Below are 25,020 nucleotides of genomic sequence, written 5' to 3' on the forward strand. Positions count from 1 at the left end.
ATCTAGTTAAAAATATAAAATAACCATTCAACTATTAATAAATTCTAATTATTTACTAAACGATGACCGACTAATTATAATAGCGTTTAAAATTAACTTAATAACAATAGGTTAAAAATTATCAACTAAATTTTATTAAAAATTAAAAATAAACTACCAAAAACTCAAGATAATAATTAAAAATAAATAAATTACACAATTAACATAATCTATAATTGACACAACTAAATATTATTAAAAATTAAAAATAAATTGCCAAAAACTCAAGATAATAATTAAAAATAAATAAATTACACAATTAACATAATCTATAAATATAAAATTCGAAACTAATTATAATTATGTCAATTGAAAAAAATCAAATAATTAAATATCTATTTAGTAGCTATGAAAAGATAATAAAAAATGACCAATAGTTAAAATAATTAAATTATAAAAATTATAAATTGAGTCATTACTAGTTTATTATCCTTTGAAATGAAAGTATATTTTATTATATTTCTCAATTCAAAGGAGCATATTATGATTCTAATCTATGGTCTTCAGTTTTCAATGTTTTAAGTGAGACGTCATAACAAGTACCAGAAGTAGAAATAACTATGTAACACAAACGTGTGTATACTGCATTATGGAGCAAAATCAACTAACCCCATTTCCCACTTCTAATTTTATTTATATATATATAATATTGTTTGTAAGCTACATGCTTCCAACCTTCTCCACTACTTGAGAAATCATATGCTTAGTCTTCATCTTATGAATTGCATCAGCTGGGTTCAGGCTTTTGGGGCAGGCTGCTGCGCAATTTTTTATAGTCCTACATCTGTACAATCTTTTGTGATCTTCCGTCAAAGCCTGAAGCCTTTCCTGAGTGAAACCATCCCGGCTACCAACCAAATTTAATCCCAGCTCAGTACTTAGCAAACACCAAAACAAAGTCAGCCTATTCTTCAGTATTTTCACCTGCAAATTAAAACCCATTACCTGTCCGAGATCCATCGAAAAGCATGAAGCAAAGGCGCCGGACCAAGAAATTCCTCGGGGTTCCACCAGTAAGATGGGCAGGATGTGCTACAGCAAGCACAGAGTATGCACTCGTATAACCCATCTAACTTCTTCCTCTCTGCTGGTGATTGCCTGTATTCTCTCCCTTCTTCGGGTGCTCTTTTGGTCTTCAGCCATGGCTCAATTGACCTTTTTCATCACAAATGAAAAAGCATATTTGTAATTAAACTCACTAAATTCTCAATCTACTCCTTTTAAATGGTTATCTATCTGATTACCTGTACTGATGGTAGAAATTGGTGAGGTCCACGACCAGATCTTTGATCACATACATGTGAGGCAAGGGAGTAAGAACAGTGGGCTTGCTTGTGTCCACATCAATGGGCTTGAGGCAGGCCACTGTATTGGTTGCATCAACGTTCATGGCACAAGACCCACATATCCCTTCCCTGCAAGACCTCCTATAGCTCAAGCTTGAATCATCCTCACCTTTTATCTTTTGCAATGCATCCAAAACCTGAAAACAGATACCCAAAGTATGAGAACTAATTGGTTTTTGCTTTGTTTTTTTGCCAGTTATATGTTGGAGGTTGAAAAAGAAAAATTAGTACCATGGGCCCACAGTTGGAAAGATCTACATAGTAAGACTGGAGGAAGGGCTTGTTGTTGGTGGGGTGGTCAGGGTTCCACCTATATATCTTGAACTCCTTGTGAAGCTTCTTCACTCTGTCGTGAATTTCCCCACTTCTTTCAACTGTTACTTCTGCATGTTGCTGAGCAGCTGGGTGGCCTTCAAGCACTGGAAAATTTTGCTTCTGTTTTCGGTCTTTACCTAAAATCCGAGCTACCTTATTGTAGCCGTTGCGCAACAAGCTCTTTGACATCTCTCTTGGTTTCCTTTTTCCCTTTTTCTTTCTGTATAAATTTCTTGAAGCGTAACATTTGCTTATTTAAGGGCTTAGTATTCCTAGAGACACGTAGTTGCATGGCTGAAACGTGTCGAGGCTACATAATTGCGGCACAAACAGCTTTTCAACTAATTAAAGAATATCAAGATGTGGGCTATGATTTTTCTCAAGTACACTAATGGGAGAATTAAATACAAATAAAAATACACATTTAGAATTAATAAAATCAAAGGTATATTATAAAAATAATCATTCAATTATGCATGGATTCTTATTTTGGTCGCTCAACTTTAAATTTTTTTAATTTAGATATTAACGTTTGTATTTGTTATTATTCTAATCACTTCTTGTTGAATTGATAACGAATAAACTTTTTCTACCTAGTATAATACATTTAATTCTCAATACTTACAATTTCTATCAGTTCGATCCTCAAACTTCCTAACTAAAGTTTTCAGACTAAATAACTATTTTGTAATTTTTTATATCTAAGTAAAAATGTCAAACCTAATTCCTTTTAAGTATGGAAATTAAGAAATAATTAAGGGGTTAAATTGAAAGAAGTCATAAGCAAGCAGCCTCTATCGAAAATTTAGGAAAACTTAGTGGCTGAATAGAACATGGTTGAGATCAAATTTCGATTTGGTTGGATTAAAATCAGCTGGTTTTTTTAGTGGGAGACAAAATGATTACCAATGGATGGTTTCTATACGGTTAAAAACCATGCGAGAGGGCTATAAATAGTTGAAAAATGAAATCTTAGGCGGATTCCTCTCAATTCTGTTTCATTCTCTCCTCTTCTTCATCTTCCTTGGTAGCTCTGAATAAGAGAGTGTAGCATTCCGAGATAAGGCCTGAAAGTTTGGACTTCGCAAGTAGGGGGTTCGCTAGTTGGTTTGGTAAGCTAATTGATTGGGTGAGCTAGAGTTTGTCAGTTGGTTTGGCGAGCTGGGGTTCACCGGTTTGTTTAGCGAATTGGAGTTCGTCGGTTAAGACAATTTACACTTAAATTAGGAAGTTGACTTGCTTTCCAATTAAGATACTATCTGTGCATATAACATTTTCCTAAGTCAAGTAGGGTATACCAAGAGTACTAAAACACCTAGCGCCTATAAATTAAGCCCTTTTCATAGAGAGTTCTCTCATCAATTATTCTTTTTGTTAAGTCTTTGTTCTAAACCAAAGTTCTTAGAAACAAAGGTAAGCATATATTCTACAAGGGTTAATTGTCCAAGAAGTTAGGTTCGCTTGTATGTCTAAATTTTGTATGTTTCGTTTGTTAAGTAATTTGTGTATGTTTATGTATGTTGCAAACTAGCCAGACCATTTGTCAACAATGACAAAAGGAAAACAAAACTTGTCTAAATTCTAAGCTAATCAGTGAGTGTTTAGGGATCGCCATTTGTGTACAAACCATTGTGTTTTTAGAAGCTTAGGGTTTTTCTTTAAAAAAAAACTAAGTTCAAGAGTAAGCTTTTCTATAAACTCTGTTTCCAAAATATGTGACCATGTTTTTAAATATATGTTTTATCTATTCCTCTAATTAAGCTTATCTTTTAAATATTTTAATGATATGTTTTAAAAGCTTGATTTTACAAACTATGTTTTTGCGAGCTTTCTATGCGAGCTCCTCATATGAGCCCTATGTTGGATATATTGGCATGTCAAAGGACTGTGAGTACTCACCTATAAGTTCTATGATTTGGGTGTTGAGGCCATGTGACATGTGGAGAGATAAGGGAATGTCAAACTATGCTCCATTCAAAGGGGCATGTTGGTGTACAAGTGAGTGTTTGACTTTATGCTACACTTATTAGACATGCTAAGGACTCTGTAAGTCACAAGTGAGGCTTTATAAGGAGATTCACTTATCCAACAATACAGATATGACAACTGTAGACACTTAATTTTGCTCGGGCCCAGAAATAAGTTCAAAAAAAAATAAAAATAAAAATAAAAATAAAAATAGAAATAAAACAAAGTCCAAGTCCAGTACAAAATTACAAACATATAATTTGGCCCAATCGAAATGGCTCATTACTTGAAAAGATTTAAGGTCCATCTATAAGCTCATCTTTAAGGATATGCAATCTTAGATATGATACAATCTTAGATATGATATGCAATCTTGAATATATGATCTTGTAATCTTGGAGATTTAATTTGTAGATATCCTTTAATCTTAACCGTTGATGTATTTGATCTGTACAGTTGGATTCGGGGAGGCTCAACTATAAATAGAGGCCTCTCCCTTCATTGTAAAAGACTTGAGTTTTTGGAAGCAATAAGAATTCTTGAGAGCATTCACTCAAATTTCTCTCCCTCTTGCGTTCTTACTCTTTGTGGTTTGCTCTTATTTTATTCTTCGTCTATCTTAGTTTTTTAACCTTTTTTATTTTATTTTAATTTCTTCATTTTTCAAATATGTATATTTATTCCTATCATTTATACATTTGATTATGTATTTTATATATTATAATATTTAACCTTTTTATATAGTTTATTTTCAAATATATATTTTCTATGCATGTATATATATTATATTATCATTTCAGTGTTTTGAACTATTGCATTATATTTTTATAATTTGTAAATGTTCTATTTATTCATTTTTTAGTGTATGTCATTTATCTTATTTGTGCATAGTTTCATTTTTTATACGCTATGTTTAATTATTTCTTTTATGTGCTATTTTATGATATATATTGTTGTATAATTTTGCATGTATTATGTTTTTCTTTTAGTTTACTCATGTTTTTATTTGTTTATTATCTTATATTTACCCTAGTATGATTTTTTTCATTAAACGTATGTTCATGTTATTTAGTTTTGTCTTAATGATATTATTTATGTTTGTATGGAAATGTTAGAATATTTTGTACATCTATGCTTCATGATGCATTAATATGTCATCCTAAAACGTCATTTAAAATAATATTACAAGTTTTTTTTTTTTAAAAAAAAGGCAATGCTTGATGTTTGGAAACTTCGAGAAAGGTTGCGCCCTAACTTACTGGGTTGCGACTTTTCTAGCTGAATTCGAATAGTCAAGCACCCTTCTAAGTGATTTTGAGTTTTCAAAACTTAAACAATTATTTCGAGATTTCAAAACATAGTGTCCTAACTTACTGGATATGGCGTTTTGTTGTTTCGAATTAGAAATTTTCGAAAGATGAGCTTAGTTTCGAAGGTTTTAAAGTGTTGCGTCCTAACTTACTGGATGTGATGTTTTGACTCGTTTGAAATAACTGAGCCTTAATTTTCAAAATTGAGACATTCAAATTAAAAGAGGTTTGTATATTAAAACTTTCAAATTTCTGATATTAAAGACACTTGATAATCAATTAGGTACCAATTTTTGGGTGTTACGAGGGTGCTAACCCTTCCTCGTCGACGTAACCGACTCCGAATCCGCTTTTCTTGACTTTCGTAGACCAAAATGAATATTTTAAAACAAAAAATTTTATAAGGTGATCCAATCACACCTAAAAAGATTGGTGGCGACTCCTATTTTTGTTTTTCTTAAAGTCAATTCCCATTTTCCAAAACTCGATTTAAAAATGGTTTCGACAGCTTGGCGACTCTACTGAGGACTAATAAGAGAGTCAAGCCGTGTAATTGATTATCTCTTGTCTTAATGTCAGAAATTAAAAATTTTAAAATTTAATCCTCTTTACATTACATGTGTTTGTATTATTACATGTGTTGCTATATTCTGATACGCATTGCATTTGCATGACCGTTGTGGTCACACCCTTAAGTGCGAGTGAGAAACTATGCCTTCGTGAGGTTTTCACCTCTGTGCAGGATACTGGATCACTTTCGGGATACATCCGTACCTATGGTTTCGTGAGATTTTCATCTCTGTGTAGCCATAGGGAAATGTATTCCCATGAACTGAACTCAATTCAAATGAGCCTATAATGGGTGAGGATCGAGGAATCACTGGTTTGGGTACCTCAAACTTTAGAAACAAACCACATATAGAAAACCGTAAGAGCTCAATATAGATAGAATTATACTTAGGTTATCTTTGTGTTTATTAATATCATATGATACCGACTGTTTTTTTTCACAGTGCATGTCATTTTGCATTTAAAAGGTATCGATTCACGGTCAGTTTCTAAGTTAGAAAGTTTTATTATGGAGAACGAACTTCTTGATAGAACGGAGGGCAACGCTAACGTCCATAAATGGTCAAAGGAAACGCTGAAGGATACACATCAGAATTATGGGGTTACACTCGCATCAGCGTGGCGCAAAATAATCTCCAGGAGTTAAAGGAAATATGGGATCAATGGAGTAATGAAGCCAAACAGTTGTTCTACAATAACTAAGAGGACTTGCAGCATTTGCTTGACAGGAGGATAGATGAGCAATTCAAAGTGAGTGTGGGAGTATTGATGGACACTTCCACCATTATTGTAACACCCCGAACCCGAGACCATCGCCGGTGTCGGACACGAGGGGTTAACAAGCCAAGTTCACATGTTTTGCCCACCAATTTGACATTTCCAGTCAGGCTGGAAAACTGCATCACTGTCGCCTTAAAAATCATATCTCGAGTTTCAAAACTCAGAAACTGGTTTCGTAAATTTTATCTGAATTTAGACTTATATATCCATCCATGGATTTATTTCTAGAATTTTTGGTCAGGCCAATTGGTACAGTTTATTAGTTAAAGTCACCTATGTTACAGGGATTGACTGCTCTGACCTTCGCGTGGTATAACTTGAATATCTCTCTGTACAGGGCTTTAATGCAGGTGCCGTTTGTTTCTAATGAAACTAGACTCAAAGTGAAATCTGTACATATATGTTATGTCTCCTAATTATTTTTGTATAATTTATAGTGAATTTTTAAAGTTGCGACAGGGAACCCAGAAACCATTCTGGCCCTGTCTCACAATAGCTTTAATATCTCTTAACATGTAACTCCTATGACCATTTCGTTTCTTCCATATGAAAATAGACTCATCAAGGTTCATTTACATAACTTATTCACTATTTAATTCCATTCCTACGAATTTTGGTGATTTTTCACATTCACGTCACTGCAGCTGGCAGCATCTGTTTTTAAGGTAGGTCTTACCTATTTGGTAGTCTCCATGAACCAACTAGTCTTGCCATACCTAGCTTCATATATGATCATTTTAACCATGCCAATGGCTGATCATATGACCAACATTCCCATTTCCAAGCCATAGCCACATCATGACACCAAATATATACATACAAACCACACTTAGTCTAAGTTCATGCTTCCTTTTTCGAGCCATTTTCGCATGGCCGTACATATATACATCACAACATATTTAACCAACATGGGGTAGTCCTATACATGCCATCTCAAGTTCAACCAAAAATTTATACCAAAATGGAGGCTTGATAGTGTGGATGACTTCGACTTCAACGATCCCAAATCCGATTGCTTCGAGCGAAATCTAGAAAACTGAGAGCCAAAGCAACGGGGTAAGCATTTTTTTTATGCTTAGTAAGTCTCAAGGAATATAATCAACTCTAATTACAGCAATACATTCACATAGCCAAATGCATCATTTCATTAATACACATTCTTACTTCACACTTCATCATTATATAATTTCACAAAATATCAATCAATTCAATAACTGAAATTCATTAGTCGATTGAGCGAATGTTGCTCAAACATGTCGACTTTCCAATGCACATATAACGTACCTTATCCTTTGGGCTTTTCGAGCGCATTAATTGAATTCATTACAGCAACCAACACTCACCTCCAGCCCAAGATTCTTCGAATATAACCGAATATAATCACGTGCACAAATGCCTTCGGTCTTAGCCCGATAGAATAACTCGCATACGAATGCCTTCGGTCTTAGCCCGGATATAGCCACTAGCACAATTGCCTTCGGTCTTAACCCGGATATAATTTCCAGCATAATTGTCTTCGGGCTTAGCCCGATATCATTCAATTTCTCATGTACACATACATCAATAATCATTGGACATACATATTTCATTTTCGTTACTAAGGCTCAAACGTAAATATAATCACAAGCATATTCGCCGGACTTAGCCCGGTAGAATTCAAATGCTCATACATACATAATCAATAATCAATACACATCCATACTTTATTTCACATAATTCAAGTAGGGTCACTTCTTGAGGACTTACCTCGGATGTTGTCGAACGGCTTTTTCGGCTATTCGATCACTTTCTCCTTCCCTTGTCCAATTGTGGCCCTCTAAGCTCTTGAGCTAATTCAAACAAATTCAATTTATTAAAACCTCATTGTGCTAGCTTATGGCCAATATGACAAGGAGTTTAAATGGTCATATGGCCACCCTTTAGCTTGAATACACAATGGTCATGCACATTTTATACGACATCAAGCAATTCAATACAATTTATTCGAGCATCAAGGAAATGCTAAGGCCTTCAATAGGCTACCCAAGGCCGAATATTCATGTACATGTTGAGGCCAATTATGCACTTAATACCTCACAAAAACAGCATGCATTTTACTAGTTAATGCTTTGCATATTGTGGCTCAAAACTTATAATATAGCATCAAGCACTTATATGTGTGCTAGGCCAATTGTGCTTGCAAATTTCACAATTATTCTTCAACATCTTCTTCTTTAAACAAACTTATTCATCACTTCCTTCATAACCAAAACATCATGTGCAAACATATATATACATATATGAGCATGGCCAATTTCAAGGTGTCCATAGCCATCCAAAACACAAATTTTAACTAACATGCAAGAAGCATGAACCATGCTCATGAATGCATCATGGCGAATATGACAATCATGCTCCTTTTCAACTTCAATCATGATAAAACAAAAGAAAGCTCAAAATCTTACTCAAGAGTAGACAATCCATCATTGCATGCATCATCATCAAGCTTCACACTTAGCATGCAATGGCTTTATCACCATAACAACTTTGGCCAAATACCATTTCCATGGCTTAACAAAGATTTGAGCCATGGCTAACATGCACATCAAGTTAGCAACCAAAACATGCATGAAACTCCTAACACAACCTCATACATACCTTAATCTTGATGCAAACTTAGCCAAATCTCCTTCTAGATCTCTTCCAAACCAAGCATGAAGCAAAATCCTCCTTCTTCCTTAGTTTTGGCTCAAAGAAAGGATGAACAAAATTTTTTTCTTTCCTTCTCTACAACTCACGGCAATGGGGGGGAATACCTCACTCACACACATTTTTTTCATTCGTTTCTTACCCATACACCTTTGTTTATTATTTCTCCCTAATGCACCAACAAAACATGTTTCATGACATGTTTTGCCCATCCTCTCTTGCCATGGCCGGCCACTTCATGTTGGGGGGGGAAATTTGACATGCAAATCCCTTATTTTTGCATGCATGAGCAACTAGTCATCACACATTTCCCCATCATACTTTCAAAGTTCACTACTAGGTCCTTTCTAGTGAAATTCGTGATTTATAACACTAAATCGAAACATCAAAATGTCACACACAAATTAACACATATCATAGGCATCAAAATAAATTTTAAATTATTTTTATGCCTCGGTTTTGTGGTCCCGAAACCACATCCCGACTAGGGTCAATTTTGGGCTGTCACAACTCTCCCCCACTTAAGAAATTTTCGTCCCCGAAAATCTTACCGTAAATAGGTTTGGATATCGCTCTTTCATAGAGTTCTCGGTCTCCCAAGTAGCTTCTTCTATCCCGTGCTTGAGCCATAACACTTTCACCAATGAACCCGCTTGTTTCGCAACTCTTTCACTTCGTGATAGGATACGAATCGGTTCTTCCTCATAACTCATATTAGCTTGAATTTCAATTTCGATGGACTAATCACGTGCGATGGATCGGATCTATAGCGTCGAAGCATCGAAACGTGAAAGACATCGTGAACCTTTTGAGTTCGGGGCAAAATCAAACGATATGCCACCGGACCGACTCGCTCGATATCTCATATGGCCCAATGAACCTCGGGCTCAACTTGCCCTTACTACTAACTCGAGTATCTTTTTCCAAGGCGATACCTTGAGAAACACTTTATCGCCCACGATACTCGATATCCTTACGCTTCAGATCCGCGTGCACGACTTTCTCGCGATCGGAGGCTATCTTCGACTTTCACGGATTACTTTCACTTTCTGCTCAAGATCCCTAATCAAATCCACCCAAAATCTTGCTTTCACCGAGCTCACCCAAAACAATGGTGTACGGCATTTACGACCGTATAAGGCCTCGAGGGTGCCATCTTAATACTTGATTGAAAGCTATTGTTGTAAGCGAATTCAATCAACGGCAAATACCGCTCCCATGAACCACTAAACTCGAGGACGCAACATCTTAACATATCCTCAAGTATCCGAATTATCCGCCGGATTGACCATCGGTTTGGGGGTGAAAGGCGGTGCTGAAATGCAACTTGGTACCCAAAGCTTCTTGCAACTTTTTCCAAAATCGCGAGGTAAATCTCGGATCTCTATCCGACACGATGGAAATAGGCACCCGTGTAATCTCACAACTCGAGAACGTACAATTCGGCTAATTTGTCCATTGAAAATCCGTGACGACGGGACAAAGTGAGCCGACTTAGTCAATCTATCAACCACGACCCAAACCGCATCCTTCTTACTTGTCGACAATGGCGGTCCGGATACAAAGTCCATTGTGACTCGATCCCATTTCCACTCGGGTATCGTGATTGGTCAAGTAATCCTCAAGGCACCGATGTTCCGCTTTCACTTGTTGACATATTAAACATCTCAAACAAAGTCAAGATGTCTCGCTTCATACCATGCCACCAAAACCGACGTTTCAAATCATTGTACATCTTCGTACTCCGGGTGGATTGCCATTCGGCTACAATGGGCTTCATTCAGAATTATCGAAATGAGTTCAATTCTTTGGAACACATGACGACTTTTGAACCTCAAACAATCGTCATCGTCGATTTGAAATTCGAGTCCTTGTTCGAACACACTCGGCCGTTTTGCGACCAACTCGTCGTCGACTTTCCGAGCTTCTCGAATTTGATGTATCAATAGTGGTTTGGCTTTCAATTCAGCTACTAACACACTATCGGATTGGATGATAAGTGCACGCTCATCGTCAGAAGCTTAATAATGATTTACGACTCAAGGCATCCGCAACCACATTCGCCTTTCCCGGTGATAGTCAATGATCACTCATAATCCTTTAACAGCTCGAGCCAACGTCTTTGTCGCAGATTTAAGTCTCTTTGAGTCATCGATATTTGAGACTCTTGTGATCCGAGTACACATGGCACCTTTCACCAAATAAGTAATGTCGCCATATCTTTAAGGCGAACACGATGGCGCCAATTCAAATCATGAGTCGGATAATTTTTCTCATGTGGCTTTAATTGCCTCGACGATAGGCCACAACTCGACCCTCTTGCATCAATACACAACCTAATCCAAGTAGGAGGCGTCGCTATAGATGACAAACTCTTTGCGGACTCGGGTTGCACTAGAATTGGGGCTTCAATGATAAGTTTTCATTGATCGAAACTTTTTGACATTTCTCCGTCCATTCGAACTTAACATCCTTTTGGAGTAGCCGTCATCGGCGTGGCTATCGTTGAGAATCCTTTTCTAAATTGTCGGTAATAACCTAAGCAAGCCCTAAAAACTCGAACCTCGGTAATATTTCTGGAGGCTTTCAATTAAGTATGGCTGAAATTTTATTCGGTCGACTCGAATACCGATCGCAGATACCACATGACCCAAGAAGCTAACCTCTTAACCGTAACTCACACTTCTTGAACTTAGCATATAATTGCTTATCCCGTAAAATTTGCAAGATTAACCGCAGTGTTCAAGATGTTCGGTCTCATTTCTTGAATAGACCAAGATGTCATCAATGAACACGACTACGAATCGATCCAAATATGGTCTAAAGATCCGATTCATCAAATCCATAAATACCGTAGGGCATTAGTGAGCCCAAACGGCATCACTAGGAACTCATAGTGACCATATCTCGCTCAAGGCGTCTTGGGCACGTCCAATCTCGGATTCGCAATTGATAATAGCCCGATCTCAAATCTATTTTCGAGAACACCGAGGCTCCTTCAATTGATCGAACAAGTCATCAATACGTGGCAACGGATACTTGTTCTTTATCGTCGCTTTATTGTCGACAATAGTCGATGCTGCACACCGCATGGTTCCATCCTTCTTCTTCACGAACAACACCGGCGCTCCCCAAGGCGAAAAACTCGGCGAACAAAACCTCTATCCACCAATTCTTGCAACCGAGCTTTCAACTCCTTTAATTCCGTTGGTGCCATACGATACGGAGCTATCGAAATTGGAGTGGTACCGGTACCAATTCGATGCCAAATTCTATTTCCGAACAGTGGTAAATCCGCAATTCTTTGGAAAACATCCGGTATTCACAAACCACGGGCACAGATTCGGGTTTCTTTTTCGATTCCTTGTCATCGAGCACGACGCAAGGTACGCCGCACCCTTTTCTTACATATTTCGGGCCAACATCACGATATTACGGTGGCAACCCTTTAAGTCCGTAGACTCAACCCGAATTATTTCATTATTCGCGCACCTCAAATCGATAGTCTTGCTCTTGCAATTTACAACCGCATCGTGCATGGTCAACCAATCCAAACCAAGAATAACGTCGAACTCATCGAACGGCAAAAGCATCAAGTCCATTGGAAAACAAGAACCTCGGAACACTAGGGGACTTTTCTTGCACACTTTGTTGACAAGCACGTAATGACCCAAGGGTTTGACACCGAATTACAAACTCAAGAGACTCAATGGGCAAAGTCTTATGGATGCTAAGGTTTCACATATATATGAATGAGTAGAACCGTGGTCAATCAAAGCAATCACATTTGTATTGAAAAGAGTGAAAGTACCGGTAATAACATCCGGAGAGGTAGCATCCTCGCGTGCGCAGTATGGCATAAGTCCTAGCAGAGCACGAGCCTCAGATCCGATGGTAGCATCTCTAGATCCTCTCGACCGCCAACGACATTGCCCATATTTCTAGGTGGCCTACCTCGGCGGTGGTAGCACCGGTTTCCACTCGACTCACATTCTGCTCAAGCATCCTCGGGCAATCCTTCATAAAGTGGTCGGCCGATCCACACTTATAGCAGAGCGATCACGAAACCAACAGCTCCCGAATGCCATTTGCCACAATGTGGACACTCGCCCTCTCGGCGATCACTTCCACCATGGCGATCAAGTGACTCGTGTGGTCACAGGGGTTGATCGCGTCCTCGTCTAGAAAAGCCCGAAACGCCTCTAGACCGGCTCGCATCATCTCGAAATCTCTTCGATGCTTGTTGAAGAGACTTTCCCGAGGACCTCTTTCGGAATTCTCCAGTTCCCACATCAGCTTTTTGTTTCTCCTTTCTAAGCTCTTCGGCTCTACAAGCTCGCTCAACAAGTACTACGAACTCTCGTATCTCGAGAATGCCAACAAACATCCTTATATCATCATTCAGCCCATCCTCGGCGTTTACATAATAGCTTCAGACGAAATGCATTCTCGCAGCGACGGCTAAGCCTCACAAACTTTCGTTCGTAGTCGGTAACGGACATAGAACCTTGCTTAAGATCAAGAAATTCCCTCCGCTTTTGGTCGATGAATCTCTGACTGATATACTTTTTTTGAACTCGGTTTGAAAGAATTCCCAAGTCACTTGCTCTCTAGGCACCACAAGTCGAGTCCTCCACCGGTAGTAGGCGGACTCACGTAGCAAGGAGATGGTACACTTTAAGCACTCATCGGGTGTACAGGATAGCTCATCAAGCACCCGGATAGTGTTATCTAACCAAAATTCAGCTCGCTTCGGCATCATCATCATCCGTAGCCTTAAATTCAGTGGCCCCATGTTTTGAATCCTATCGATCGGGGCTTACTTGACCTTATTTGGTCGGCCACCGGAGGTATTCTAGGTGCGGGGTTGCATTTGTCGGGAATGGAGGTTGTGGAACAGTAGTGTTGGTTCGAATGTATTGATTAAACCATTCGCTCATCACACTATAAAAGGCTTGCCTAGCCTCGTCATTAGGATTGCTGGCCATAGGTTGAGAGTCCGCGCTGTCCCTCCCTTGCGCGGAGCAGCGCCACACTCTCCACATCATCAGCTATCGCTCGGTTGGGATCGAGATCCATTGCTATAAACAAACACAAAGTCAAATTGTCGTAAATCACCACACTATCGATTCATCATTTAATGGCATGTATAGCTAGACCCCAAACACATCACGGTAGTCCTAAAATCGACTAAACCGTGGCTCGATACCAATAAAATTGTAACACCCAACCCGAGACCATCGCCGTGTCGGACACGAGGGGTTAACAAGCCAAGTTCACATGTTTTGCCCACCAATTTGACATTTCCAGTCAGGCTGGAAAACTGCATCACTGTCGCCTTAAAAATCATATCTCGAGTTTCAAAACTCGGAAACTGGTTTCGTAAATTTTCACTGAATTTAGACTCATATATCCATCCATGGCTTTATTTGTAGAATTTTTGGTCGGGCCAATTGGTACATTTTATTAGTTAAAGTCACCCATGTTACAGGGATCGACTGCTCTGACCTTCGCGTGGTATAACTTGAATATCTCTCTGTACAGGGATTTAATGCTGGTGCTGTTTGTTTCTAATGAAACTAGACTCAAAACGAAATCTGTACATATATGGTATGTCTCCTAATTCTTTTTGGATAATTTATAGTGAATTTTTAAAGTTGCGACAGGGAACCCAGAAACCATTCTGGCCCTGTCTCACAATAGCTTTAATATCTCTTAACATGTAACTCCTATGACCATTTCGTTTCTTCCATATGAAAATAGACTCATCAAGGTTCATTTACATAACTTATTCACTATTTAATTCCATTCCTACGAATTTTGGTGATTTTTCACATTCACGTCACTGCAGCTGGCAGCATCTGTTTTTAAGGTAGGTCTTACCTAGTTGGTAGTCTCCATGAACCAACTAGTCTTGCCATACCTAGCTTCATATATGATCATTTTAACCATGCCAATGGCTGATCATATGACCAACATTCCCATTTCCAAGCCATAGCCACATCATGACACCAAATATATACATACAAACCACAATTAGTCTAAGTTCATGCTTCCTTTTTCGAGCCATTTTCGCATGGCCGTACATATATACATCACAACATATTTAACCAACATGGGGTAGTCCTATACATGCCATCTCAAGTTCAACCAAAAATTTATACCAAAATGGAGGCTTGATAGTGTGGATGACTTCGACTTCAACGATCCCAAATCCGATTGCTTGAGCGAAATCTAGAAAACTGAGAGCCAAAGCAACGGGGTAAGCATTTTTTATGCTTAGTAAGTCTCAAGGAATATAATCAACTCTAATTACAGCAATACATTCACATAGCCAAATGCATCATTTCATTAATACACATTCTTACTTCACACTTCATCATTATATAATTTCACAAAATATCAATCAATTCAATAACTGAAATTCATTAGTCGATTGAGCGAATGTTGCTCAAACATGTCGACTTTCCAATGCACATATAACGTACCTTATCCTTTGGGCTTTTCGAGCGTACTAATTGAATTCATTACAGCAACCAACACTCACCTCCAGCCCAAGATTCTTCGGAATATAACCGAATATAATCACGTGCACAAATGCCTTCGGGTCTTAGCCCGGATAGAATAACTCGCACAAATGCCTTGGGTCTTAGCAGGATATAGCCACTAGCACAATTGCCTTGGTCTTAACCCGGATATAATTTCCAGCATAATTGTCTTGGGCTTAGCCCGGATATCATTCAATTTCTCATGTACACATACATCAATAATCATTGGACATACATATTTCATTTTCGTTACTAAGGCTCAAACGTAAATATAATCACAAGCATATTCGCCGGGACTTAGCGGGTAGAATTCAAATGCTTATACATACATAATCAATAATCAATACACATCCATACTTTATTTCACATAATTCAAGTAGGGTCACTTCTTGAGGACTTACCTCGGATGTTGTCGAACGGCTTTTTCGGCTATTCGATCACTTTCTCCTTCCCTTGTCCAATTGTGGCCCTCTAAGCTCTTGAGCTAATTCAAACAAATTCAATTTATTAAAACCTCATTGTGCTAGCTTATGGCGAATATGACAAGGAGTTTAAATGGTCATATGGCCACCCTTTAGCTTGAATACACAATGGTCATGCACATTTTATACTACATCAAGCAATTCAATACAATTTATTCGAGCATCAAGGAAATGCTAAGGCCTTCAATAGGCTACCCAAGGCGAATATTCATGTACATGTTGAGGCCAATTATGCACTTAATACCTCACAAAAACAGCATGCATTTTACTAGTTAATGCTTTGCATATTGTGGCTCAAAACTTATAATATAGCATCAAGCACTTATATGTGTGCTAGGCAATTGTGCTTGCAAATTTCACAATTATTCTTCAACATCTTCTTCTTTAAACAAACTTATTCATCACTTCCTTCATAACCAAAACATCATGTGCAAACATATATATACATATATGAGCATGGCGAATTTCAAGGTGTCCATAGCCATCCAAAACACAAATTTTAACTAACATGCAAGAAGCATGAACCATGCTCATGAATGCATCATGGCGAATATGACAATCATGCTCCTTTTCAACTTCAATCATGATAAAACAAAAGAAAGCTCAAAATCTTACTCAAGAGTAGACAATCCATCATTGCATGCATCATCATCAAGCTTCACACTTAGCATGCAATGGCTTTATCACCATAACAACTTTGGCCAAATACCATTTCCATGGCTTAACAAAGATTTGAGCCATGGCTAACATGCACATCAAGTTAGCAACCAAAACATGCATGAAACTCCTAACACAACCTCATACATACCTTAATCTTGATGCAAACTTAGCCAAATCTCCTTCTAGATCTCTTCCAAACCAAGCATGAAGCAAAAATCCTCCTTCTTCCTTAGTTTTGGCTCAAAGAAAGGATGAACAAAATTTTTTTCTTTCCTTCTCTACAACTCACGGCAATGGGGGGGGAATACCTCACTCACACATTTTTTTTTTCATTCTTTTCTTACCCATACACCTTTGTTTATTATTTCTCCCTAATGCACCAACAAAACATGTTTCATGACATGTTTTGCCCATCCTCTCTTGCCATGGCCGGCCACTTCATGTTGGGGGAAATTTGACATGCAAATCCCTTATTTTTGCATGCATGAGCAACTAGTCATCACACATTTCCCCATCATACTTTCAAAGTTCACTACTAGGTCCTTTCTAGTGAAATTCGCATTTATAACACTAAATCGAAACATCAAAAATGTCACACACAAATTAACACATATCATAGGCATCAAAATAAATTTTAAATTATTTTTATGCCTCGGTTTTGTGGTCCCGAAACCACATCCCGACTAGGGTCAATTTTGGGCTGTCACAATTATATCATTTCTCTTTCATATGAAGACGGTTGCCATGTGGATGGTCAGGGTATTGGAAGGAAAGTGATTGATAGAGTGCATGAGACCTACAAAAATGAGTTGGATGGAAAGAATTTTGCCTATGATGGTAAAAAGCTCGTTTACTATAGGACCGCTACCAAACAACAAGCTTGAGTTCTTGTTGTACTTATCGAAACAATGGAAATGCAAGCCCGATGGCCTAGATAGCTCAAGTAAGCGTGAAAGAAAGCGATTAAAGAAGATCAGATCGTACAAAGACCTTTAGAGATTAGCTATCTTTGCTGAAGGTACCGAGGCAAGATGCTCGTGGGTAGAAATCAAAGCTCTCAAGAAACATTGAGGATATAGGATATTATTTTAAGATAGCATCTCGCAGAACGTGATACCTACCTGTTCGCTAATCTATCTCAAAATAATCAGAACAACTTCACATGTATTGGAGGAGGTGCCCTTAGCTGCATGGATTACCCCACAGGTGAGGTCGTAGCTCAAACTCAGGAGGCGGTGATTATTTGGACATTGGCGGACAGGCTGACATATTGAGCACCAATATGAGCTACAATCTGATCGTGGCCAAGAGTTTGTTTTGTTGTTAAAACTTTAGGCATTGGGGCGAAAGCGTATTTGTAATCCATTTATATGTAAAGATATTCTTTTTCTAAATAAAGTTTTCTAAGTCAGATTGAATCGAGATCGATACCTTTTGGATTCATTTGCATCTTATACCATTTCATTGCATCATTTGCATTCAAAATTATAAAAAGACCCTAATTAGTTAAAGTTATTAAAAAGAGAAATAAAAAGAGAGAGAGAGAGAGAAGAGGGTCACGGCTGAGTGAAAAAGAAGTTGAATGGGAATGAACGACGTTCCCTTTCATATCCCCAACTTTTGTGTCAGGAGGGATAGTTTACCCGGAGAAGGGGGTGTTTGGAAATGAAAATCATCCCATCAATGTCATACATGAGGAAGGGACTGAACAAAGAAACCTTGAGGGCATTTGCCCTTACAAACCGGAAAGTTCTTTAAACAATTGGACTGCAGAAGAAAATCCTGTAATCTTTAGGAATTTTACGGAGTAATATTCATAACACTCTTGTTGCTCTAAAGCCTAGTCCTACATCAGTTGTAAACCCACAGTACTTTCAGGTAATACAATTCCACTACTCAAAATCTATTGTCTTACAAATGGTTGAACATTTTCACTTTCTCATTACACAACAAAATTTTTTTTAAAAAACGGGCAAGTAAACCTAACAATACTCCACGCACAATGAGAAAGGACAGAAGCACATGGATGATTATGTATACAGAGAATGAAGGCACAAGGAAGAAATTGTCATTTGGCAATTCATGAAAACTTGAGTATGAAGAAAACAGTACTTTGAATTGGTTTCATAAAATAGGGCTAATGAAGAAATTAGGCACAACAAATAAGGATAAACTACTTGATTGTGTAATCTACTAAGGGAGAAATGAAAAATTATATAGCAAAAACTGCATTTGAGTTGAGGCTTAAGCATACTTTCCAAATAAACCATAAACAAAAAGTTATGGCATGAAAATCTTAACCGTCAATGTAATTGATCTGTACTGTTGGATTTGGGGAGGCTCAACTATAAATAGAGGTCTCTCCTTTCATTGTAAAAGACTTGAGTTTTTGGAAGCAATAAGAATTCTTTAGAGCATTCACTCAAATTTCTCTCCCTCTTGCGTTCTTACTCTTTGTGGTTTGTTCTTATTTTATTCTTCGTCTATCTTAGTTTTTCAACCTTTTTTATTTTAATTTCTTCATTTTCAAATATGTATATTTATTCCTATCTTTTATACATTTGATTATGTATTTTATATATTATAATATTTAACCTTTTATATAGTTTATTTTCAAATATATATTTTCTATGCATGTATATATATTATATTATCATTTCAGTATTTTGAACTATTGCATTATATTTTTATAATTTGTAAATGTTCTATTTATTCATTTTTTAGTGTATGTCATTTATCTTATTTGTGCATAGTTTCATTTTTTATATGCCATGTTTAATTATTTCTTTTATGTGCTATTTTATGATATATATTGTTGTATAATCTTTGCATGTATTATGTTTTTCTTTTAGTTTACTCATGTTTTTATTTGTTTATTATCTTATATTTACCATAGTATGATTTTTTCATTAAACGTATGTTCATGTTATTTAGTTTTGTCTTAATGATATTATTTATGTTTGTATGGAAATGTTAGAATATTTTGTACATCTATGCTTCATGATGCATTAATATGTCATCCTAAAACGCCATTTAAAATAATATTCCAAGGTTTTTTTTTTTAAAAAAATAAAAGGCAATGCTTGATGTTTGGAAACTTCGAGAAAGGTAGCGCCCTAACTTACTGGGTTGCGACTTTTCTCGTTGAATTCGAATAGTGAAGCACCCTTCTAAGTGATTTTGAGTTTTCAAAACTTAAACAATTATTTTGAGATTTCAAAACATAGTGTCCTAACTTACTGGATATGGCGTTTTGTTGTTTCAAGATAGAAATTTTCGAAAGATGAGCTTAGTTTCGAAGGTTTTAAAATGTTGCGTCCTAACTTACTGGATGTGATGTTTTGACTCGTTTGAAATAAGTGAGCCTTAATTTTCAAAATTGAGACATTCTGATTAAAAGAGGTTTGCATCTTAAAACTTTCAAATTTCCGACATTAAAGACACTTGATAATCAATTAGGTACCAATTTTTGGGCGTTACGAAGGTGCTAACCCTTCCTCGTACGTAACCGACTCTCGAATCTATTTTCTCGACTTTCGTAGACCAAAATGAATGTTTTAAAACAAAAAAAATTTATAAGGTGATCCAATCACACCTAAAAAGATTGGTGGCGACTCCCGTTTTTGTTTTTCTTAAAGTTGATTCCCATTTTCTAAAACTCGATTTAAAAATGGTTTCGACAGCTTGGCGACTCTACCGAGGACTAATAAGAGAGTCAAGCCGTGTAATTGATTATCTCTTGTCTTAATGTCGGAAATTAAAAATTTTAAAATTTAGTCCTATTTGCATTACATGTGTTTGTATTATTACATGTGCTGCTATATTCTGATACGCATTGCATTTGCATGACCGTTGTGGTCACACCCTTAAGTGGGAGTGAGAAACTACGCCTTCGTGAGGTTTTCGCCTCCGTGCAGGATAGTGGATCACTTTCTGGATATATCCGTACCTATGGTTTCGTGAGATTTTCATCTCCGTGTAGCCATAAGGAAATGTATTCCCCTGAACTGAACTCGATTCAAATGAGCCTATAATGGGTGAGGATCGAGGAATCTGCTGGTTCGGGTACCTCAAACTTTAGAAACAAACCACATATAGAAAAACCGTAAGAGCTCAATATAGATAGAATTATACTTAGGTTATCTTTGTGTTTATTAATATCATATGATACTGACTTGTTTTCTTTCTTTTGTGCATGTCATTTTGGGTTTAAAAGGTATCGATTCACGGTCAGTTTCTAAGTTAGAAAGTTTTATTATGGAGAACGGACTTTTTGATAGAATGGAGGGCAACGCTAACGTCCATAAATGGTCAAAGGAAACGCTGAAGGATACACATCAGAATTATGGGGTTACATTCGCATCAGCGTGGCGCAAAATAATATCCAGGAGTTAAAGGAAATATGGGATCAATGGAGTAATGAAGCTAAATAGTTGTTCTACAATAACTAAGGGGACTTGCAGTATTTGCTTGACAGGAGGATAGATGAGCAATTCAAAGTGAGTGTGGGAGTATTGATGGACTTCTACTATTATAGCATTTCTCTTTCATATGAAGACGGTTTCCATGTGGATGGTAAGGGTATTGAAAGGAAAGTGATTGATAAAGTGCATGAGACCTACAAAAATTAGTTGGATGGAAAGAATTTTGCCTATGATAGTAAAAAGCTCGTTTACTATAACACCGCTACCAAACAACAAGCTTGAGTTTACTATTGTACTTATCAGAAACAATGCAAATGCAAGCCCCAATGGCCTGGATAGCTCAAGTAAGCGTGAAAGAAAGTGATTAAAGAAGACCGTATCGTACAAAGACCTTTAGAGATTAGCTATGTTGTGAAAGTACCGAGGCAGGATGCTCTGCGTGGGTAGAAATCTAAAAGCTCTCAAGAAACATTGAGGATATAGGATATTATTTTATGGTAGCACACTGCAGAATGGGATACCTACCTGTTCGCTAATCTATCTCAAAATAATCAGAACAAATTCACAGGTATTGGAGGAGGTGCCCTTAGCTGCACGGATTACCCCACAAGTGAGGTCGTAGCTCAAACTCAGGAGGCAGCTGATTATTTACAGACATTGGCGGCACAGGCTGACATATTGAGCACCAATATGAGCTACAATCTGATCGTGGCCAAGAGTTTGTTTTGTTGTTAAAACTTTAGGCATTGGGGCGAAAGCGTTGTAATCCATTTATATGTAAAGATATTCTTTTTCTAAATAAAGTTTTCTAAGTCAGATTGAATCGAGATCGATACCTTTTGTATTCATTTGCATCTTGTAGCATTTCATTGCATCATTTGCATTCAAAATTATAAAAAGACCCTAATTAGTTAAAGTTATTAAAAAGAGAAATAAAAAGAGAGAGAGAGAAGAGGGTCACGAGTGAGTGAAAAAGAAGTTAAATGGGAATTAACGACGTTCCCTTACATATCCCCGACTTTTGTGTCAGAAGGGATACCTTACCCGGAGAAGGGGGTGTTTGGAAATGAAAATCATCCCATCAATGTCATACATGAGGAAGGGACTGAACAAAGAAACCTTAAGGGCCCTTACGAAACCGGGAAGTTCTTTAAACAATTGGACTACAGAAGAACTTCCTGTAATCTTTAGGAATTTTACGGAGTAATATTTATAACACTCTAAAGCCTAGGAGTAATGAGATTTCTTTTGAGAAGTGGTCTCATGTTCAGACATTTTTATTAAAACATACTTTTATTATTTATCCGAGTAAATATTCTTTCATTCTAATTCTTTTGACCTTTAACATTCTTTATAAATTTTCATTTCATGTAGATAGTCATTCTTGAATTCATTTATTCCTTGTATATTCTTTTGTGTGCCTATCATAGATCCCTAGATATCAATTGTAACACCCCGAACCCGAGACCGTCGCCGGAGTCGAACACGAGGTGTTAACAGACTTCAAACCACTTATTGAGAATTTTCCAGACAAGCTGCCAATCTGTGTACTAGTCGCTTCAAAAATCATAACTTGAGTTTTACAACTCGAAAATCAGTTTTGTAATTTTTCCCTGAAACGAGACTCATATGTCCACCTACAGATATTTTTCTAGAATTTTTTGTCAAGCCAATTAGTACAGTTTATTAGTTAAAGTCTCCCATGTTACAGGGGTCGACTACACTGACCTTCGTGCGTTACAACTGGAATAACTCCCTCTGTAGGGCTTCAATACTGATGCTGTTTGTTTCTATAGAAACTAGACTCAAAGAGGAATTTATACATATATGGTATAACTCCTAAATATCTCTGGTTAATTTATAATGTATTTTCAAAGATGGAACAGGGAATCCAGAAACTGTTCTGGCCCTGTCTCACGAGATCTTGAATATCTCTTAAAATACAGCTCATATGGTCGTTTCATTTCATCCATATGAAAATATACCCATCAAGCTTCGAGTACGTAATTTTTTTAGCAATTAATTCCACTTATACTATTTTTAGTGATTTTTCGATCTCATATCACCGCTGCTGTCTGCAACAGTTACTGCAGTAGACTATGCCAATTTCATGAATCCTTCCTTAGCCTTACTAATCATTCATCATACATGACACAAATTATGGCCACCTTATCAAAATTAAGGTTTCTAAGACTCGTGGCTATGGATTCTAGCATCCCACTCATACAACCACATAGGCCATTTTCACATGGCTTAAAGTTTACAACCCCAAAATTTAACAAAACAAAATAGCCCATACATGCCAAATGTTCTCCTAAGTCGACTAAGAAGACAATACCAAAATTGCTCACTTGGTGTGATGACTTCGTTGTGATTCTGAACACCCAAAAGGAGACGAGTCCAAGAAACCTAAAATGGGTGACAAGAAAACACCGAGTGAGTTTATAACTCGAGAAGTCATAAGCATTCCACAACCATCCATTAATAAAATTATCATAAAATGAAATAATGATACAAGGCCAAGTGTTCCAGCCATACTATACCATAGTTCCTTAGATCTTTCGGATCAATCTCATACCAAGTCATACATTTACATTTCATATACTGTTCAATAGGATTTTGAGGCAATTTCCATACATCATTTCATTTCCGCAACAATCATGCAATCAAATGAACTTTCATCTATTCCACGATACCTTATTTACGGGAATGCAATTGAAATCATCACATAGATTTAAATCTTACCAACTCCACCCCGAGCATGAACATAGCATCTATTAGCCATGAACTCAAGGTACTTACTCTTTCCGCTGTCCATACTCATCTCGATAAAGTCACGCCTCCATATAAATGTTCAATCGGAGATACGTGTAGAGTTCGCACACATAGTGCTTAATACTCAATCACGCACACTTAGTGCCATGTGATTCAAGCCCACACACATAGTGCCATATAGTCCAAACTCGCACACTTAGTGCCATACATTACAAGCTCGCACACTCAGTGCCAATCCCGTCACCATACACATCTATTTCTCGCACACTTAGTGCCGAAGCAAACTTCCTACACATTTCACTATCTCTTTTACGTTCAACAATATCATCTTTTCATACACATACATTTGTATATATTTCATCTCATTAAACACAATTGCATAGATATTACACTCATTTAAGCAATATCAAATATATGCTTAATGACTTACCTTGTGTTGGGTAAAATAGTCCAAGTCGGCTACTCGATGACCTTCGTCTTTCCCTTGCTTGATTCTCCTTCTTTAACTCCTTGAGCTTAATCAATAAATCAACTAGTTTAACCATCTTGCTAAACATTCATAATTCAATTACACATTCATATGTATGTTTGTATATTCGCAACCATCCTCACTTATTACCCATTCAGGTCAACAATCTAAGCCAAGATAAGGCTTCAATATGGTTGCCTCTAACCGAATACATGCACACCAATTTCCCCTCATGTGGTAGAATATGCATGTCCATGTTGAGGCCATTTATGCACTTATTACCACACAAAACAGCATACATTTTACTAACTAATACCTTTCCATATTGTAACTCAATACACATCTATCATTTCCTTCATAACCAAACATCATCATAAGTAAGTATATACCTTAAGATAGTATATATGTCATGCCAATACATCATGCTCAAACATATATACATATATGTATGCTAGAGCCGAATCTCAAATTGATTGTAACTAAACATGAACATGATTTGAAACACAAATCTTACTCTCCATGCAAAGAGCATAAATCACACTTGGGGATGTACCATGGCGAATACATCACACACCATAATTTTGGTCATGATTACACAAAGAACTTAGTATATCATTCAAAAATGCTCAAAGAAAATCTAAGAGTC

At 37.1% G+C, this 25,020-nt stretch overlaps 1 protein-coding gene across 2 annotated transcripts; it reads right to left on the minus strand.

The window, feature by feature from the left end:
- Positions 1-430: 430 nt before the first annotated feature.
- Positions 431-1,921, minus strand: LOC108478243 (succinate dehydrogenase [ubiquinone] iron-sulfur subunit 3, mitochondrial). Of its 2 annotated transcripts, none has more exons than XM_017780681.2 (4): positions 1,617-1,921; positions 1,284-1,522; positions 985-1,194; positions 431-886 (listed from the first exon to the last, which is right to left on the minus strand). In XM_017780681.2, exons 1-4 carry the CDS (start codon positions 1,887-1,889, stop codon positions 700-702), a joined length of 909 nt encoding a protein of 302 aa, XP_017636170.1. In that variant the 5' UTR covers positions 1,890-1,921; the 3' UTR covers positions 431-699. The 2 variants fall into 2 exon arrangements, with proteins under 2 accessions (XP_017636170.1, XP_017636169.1); XM_017780680.2 differs by having other exon boundaries at positions 431-916.
- Between the last annotated feature and the right edge of the window lie 23,099 nt (positions 1,922-25,020).

This window comes from Gossypium arboreum, chromosome 12, assembly GCF_025698485.1.
Source record: "Gossypium arboreum isolate Shixiya-1 chromosome 12, ASM2569848v2, whole genome shotgun sequence".
NCBI lineage: Eukaryota > Viridiplantae > Streptophyta > Magnoliopsida > Malvales > Malvaceae > Gossypium > Gossypium arboreum.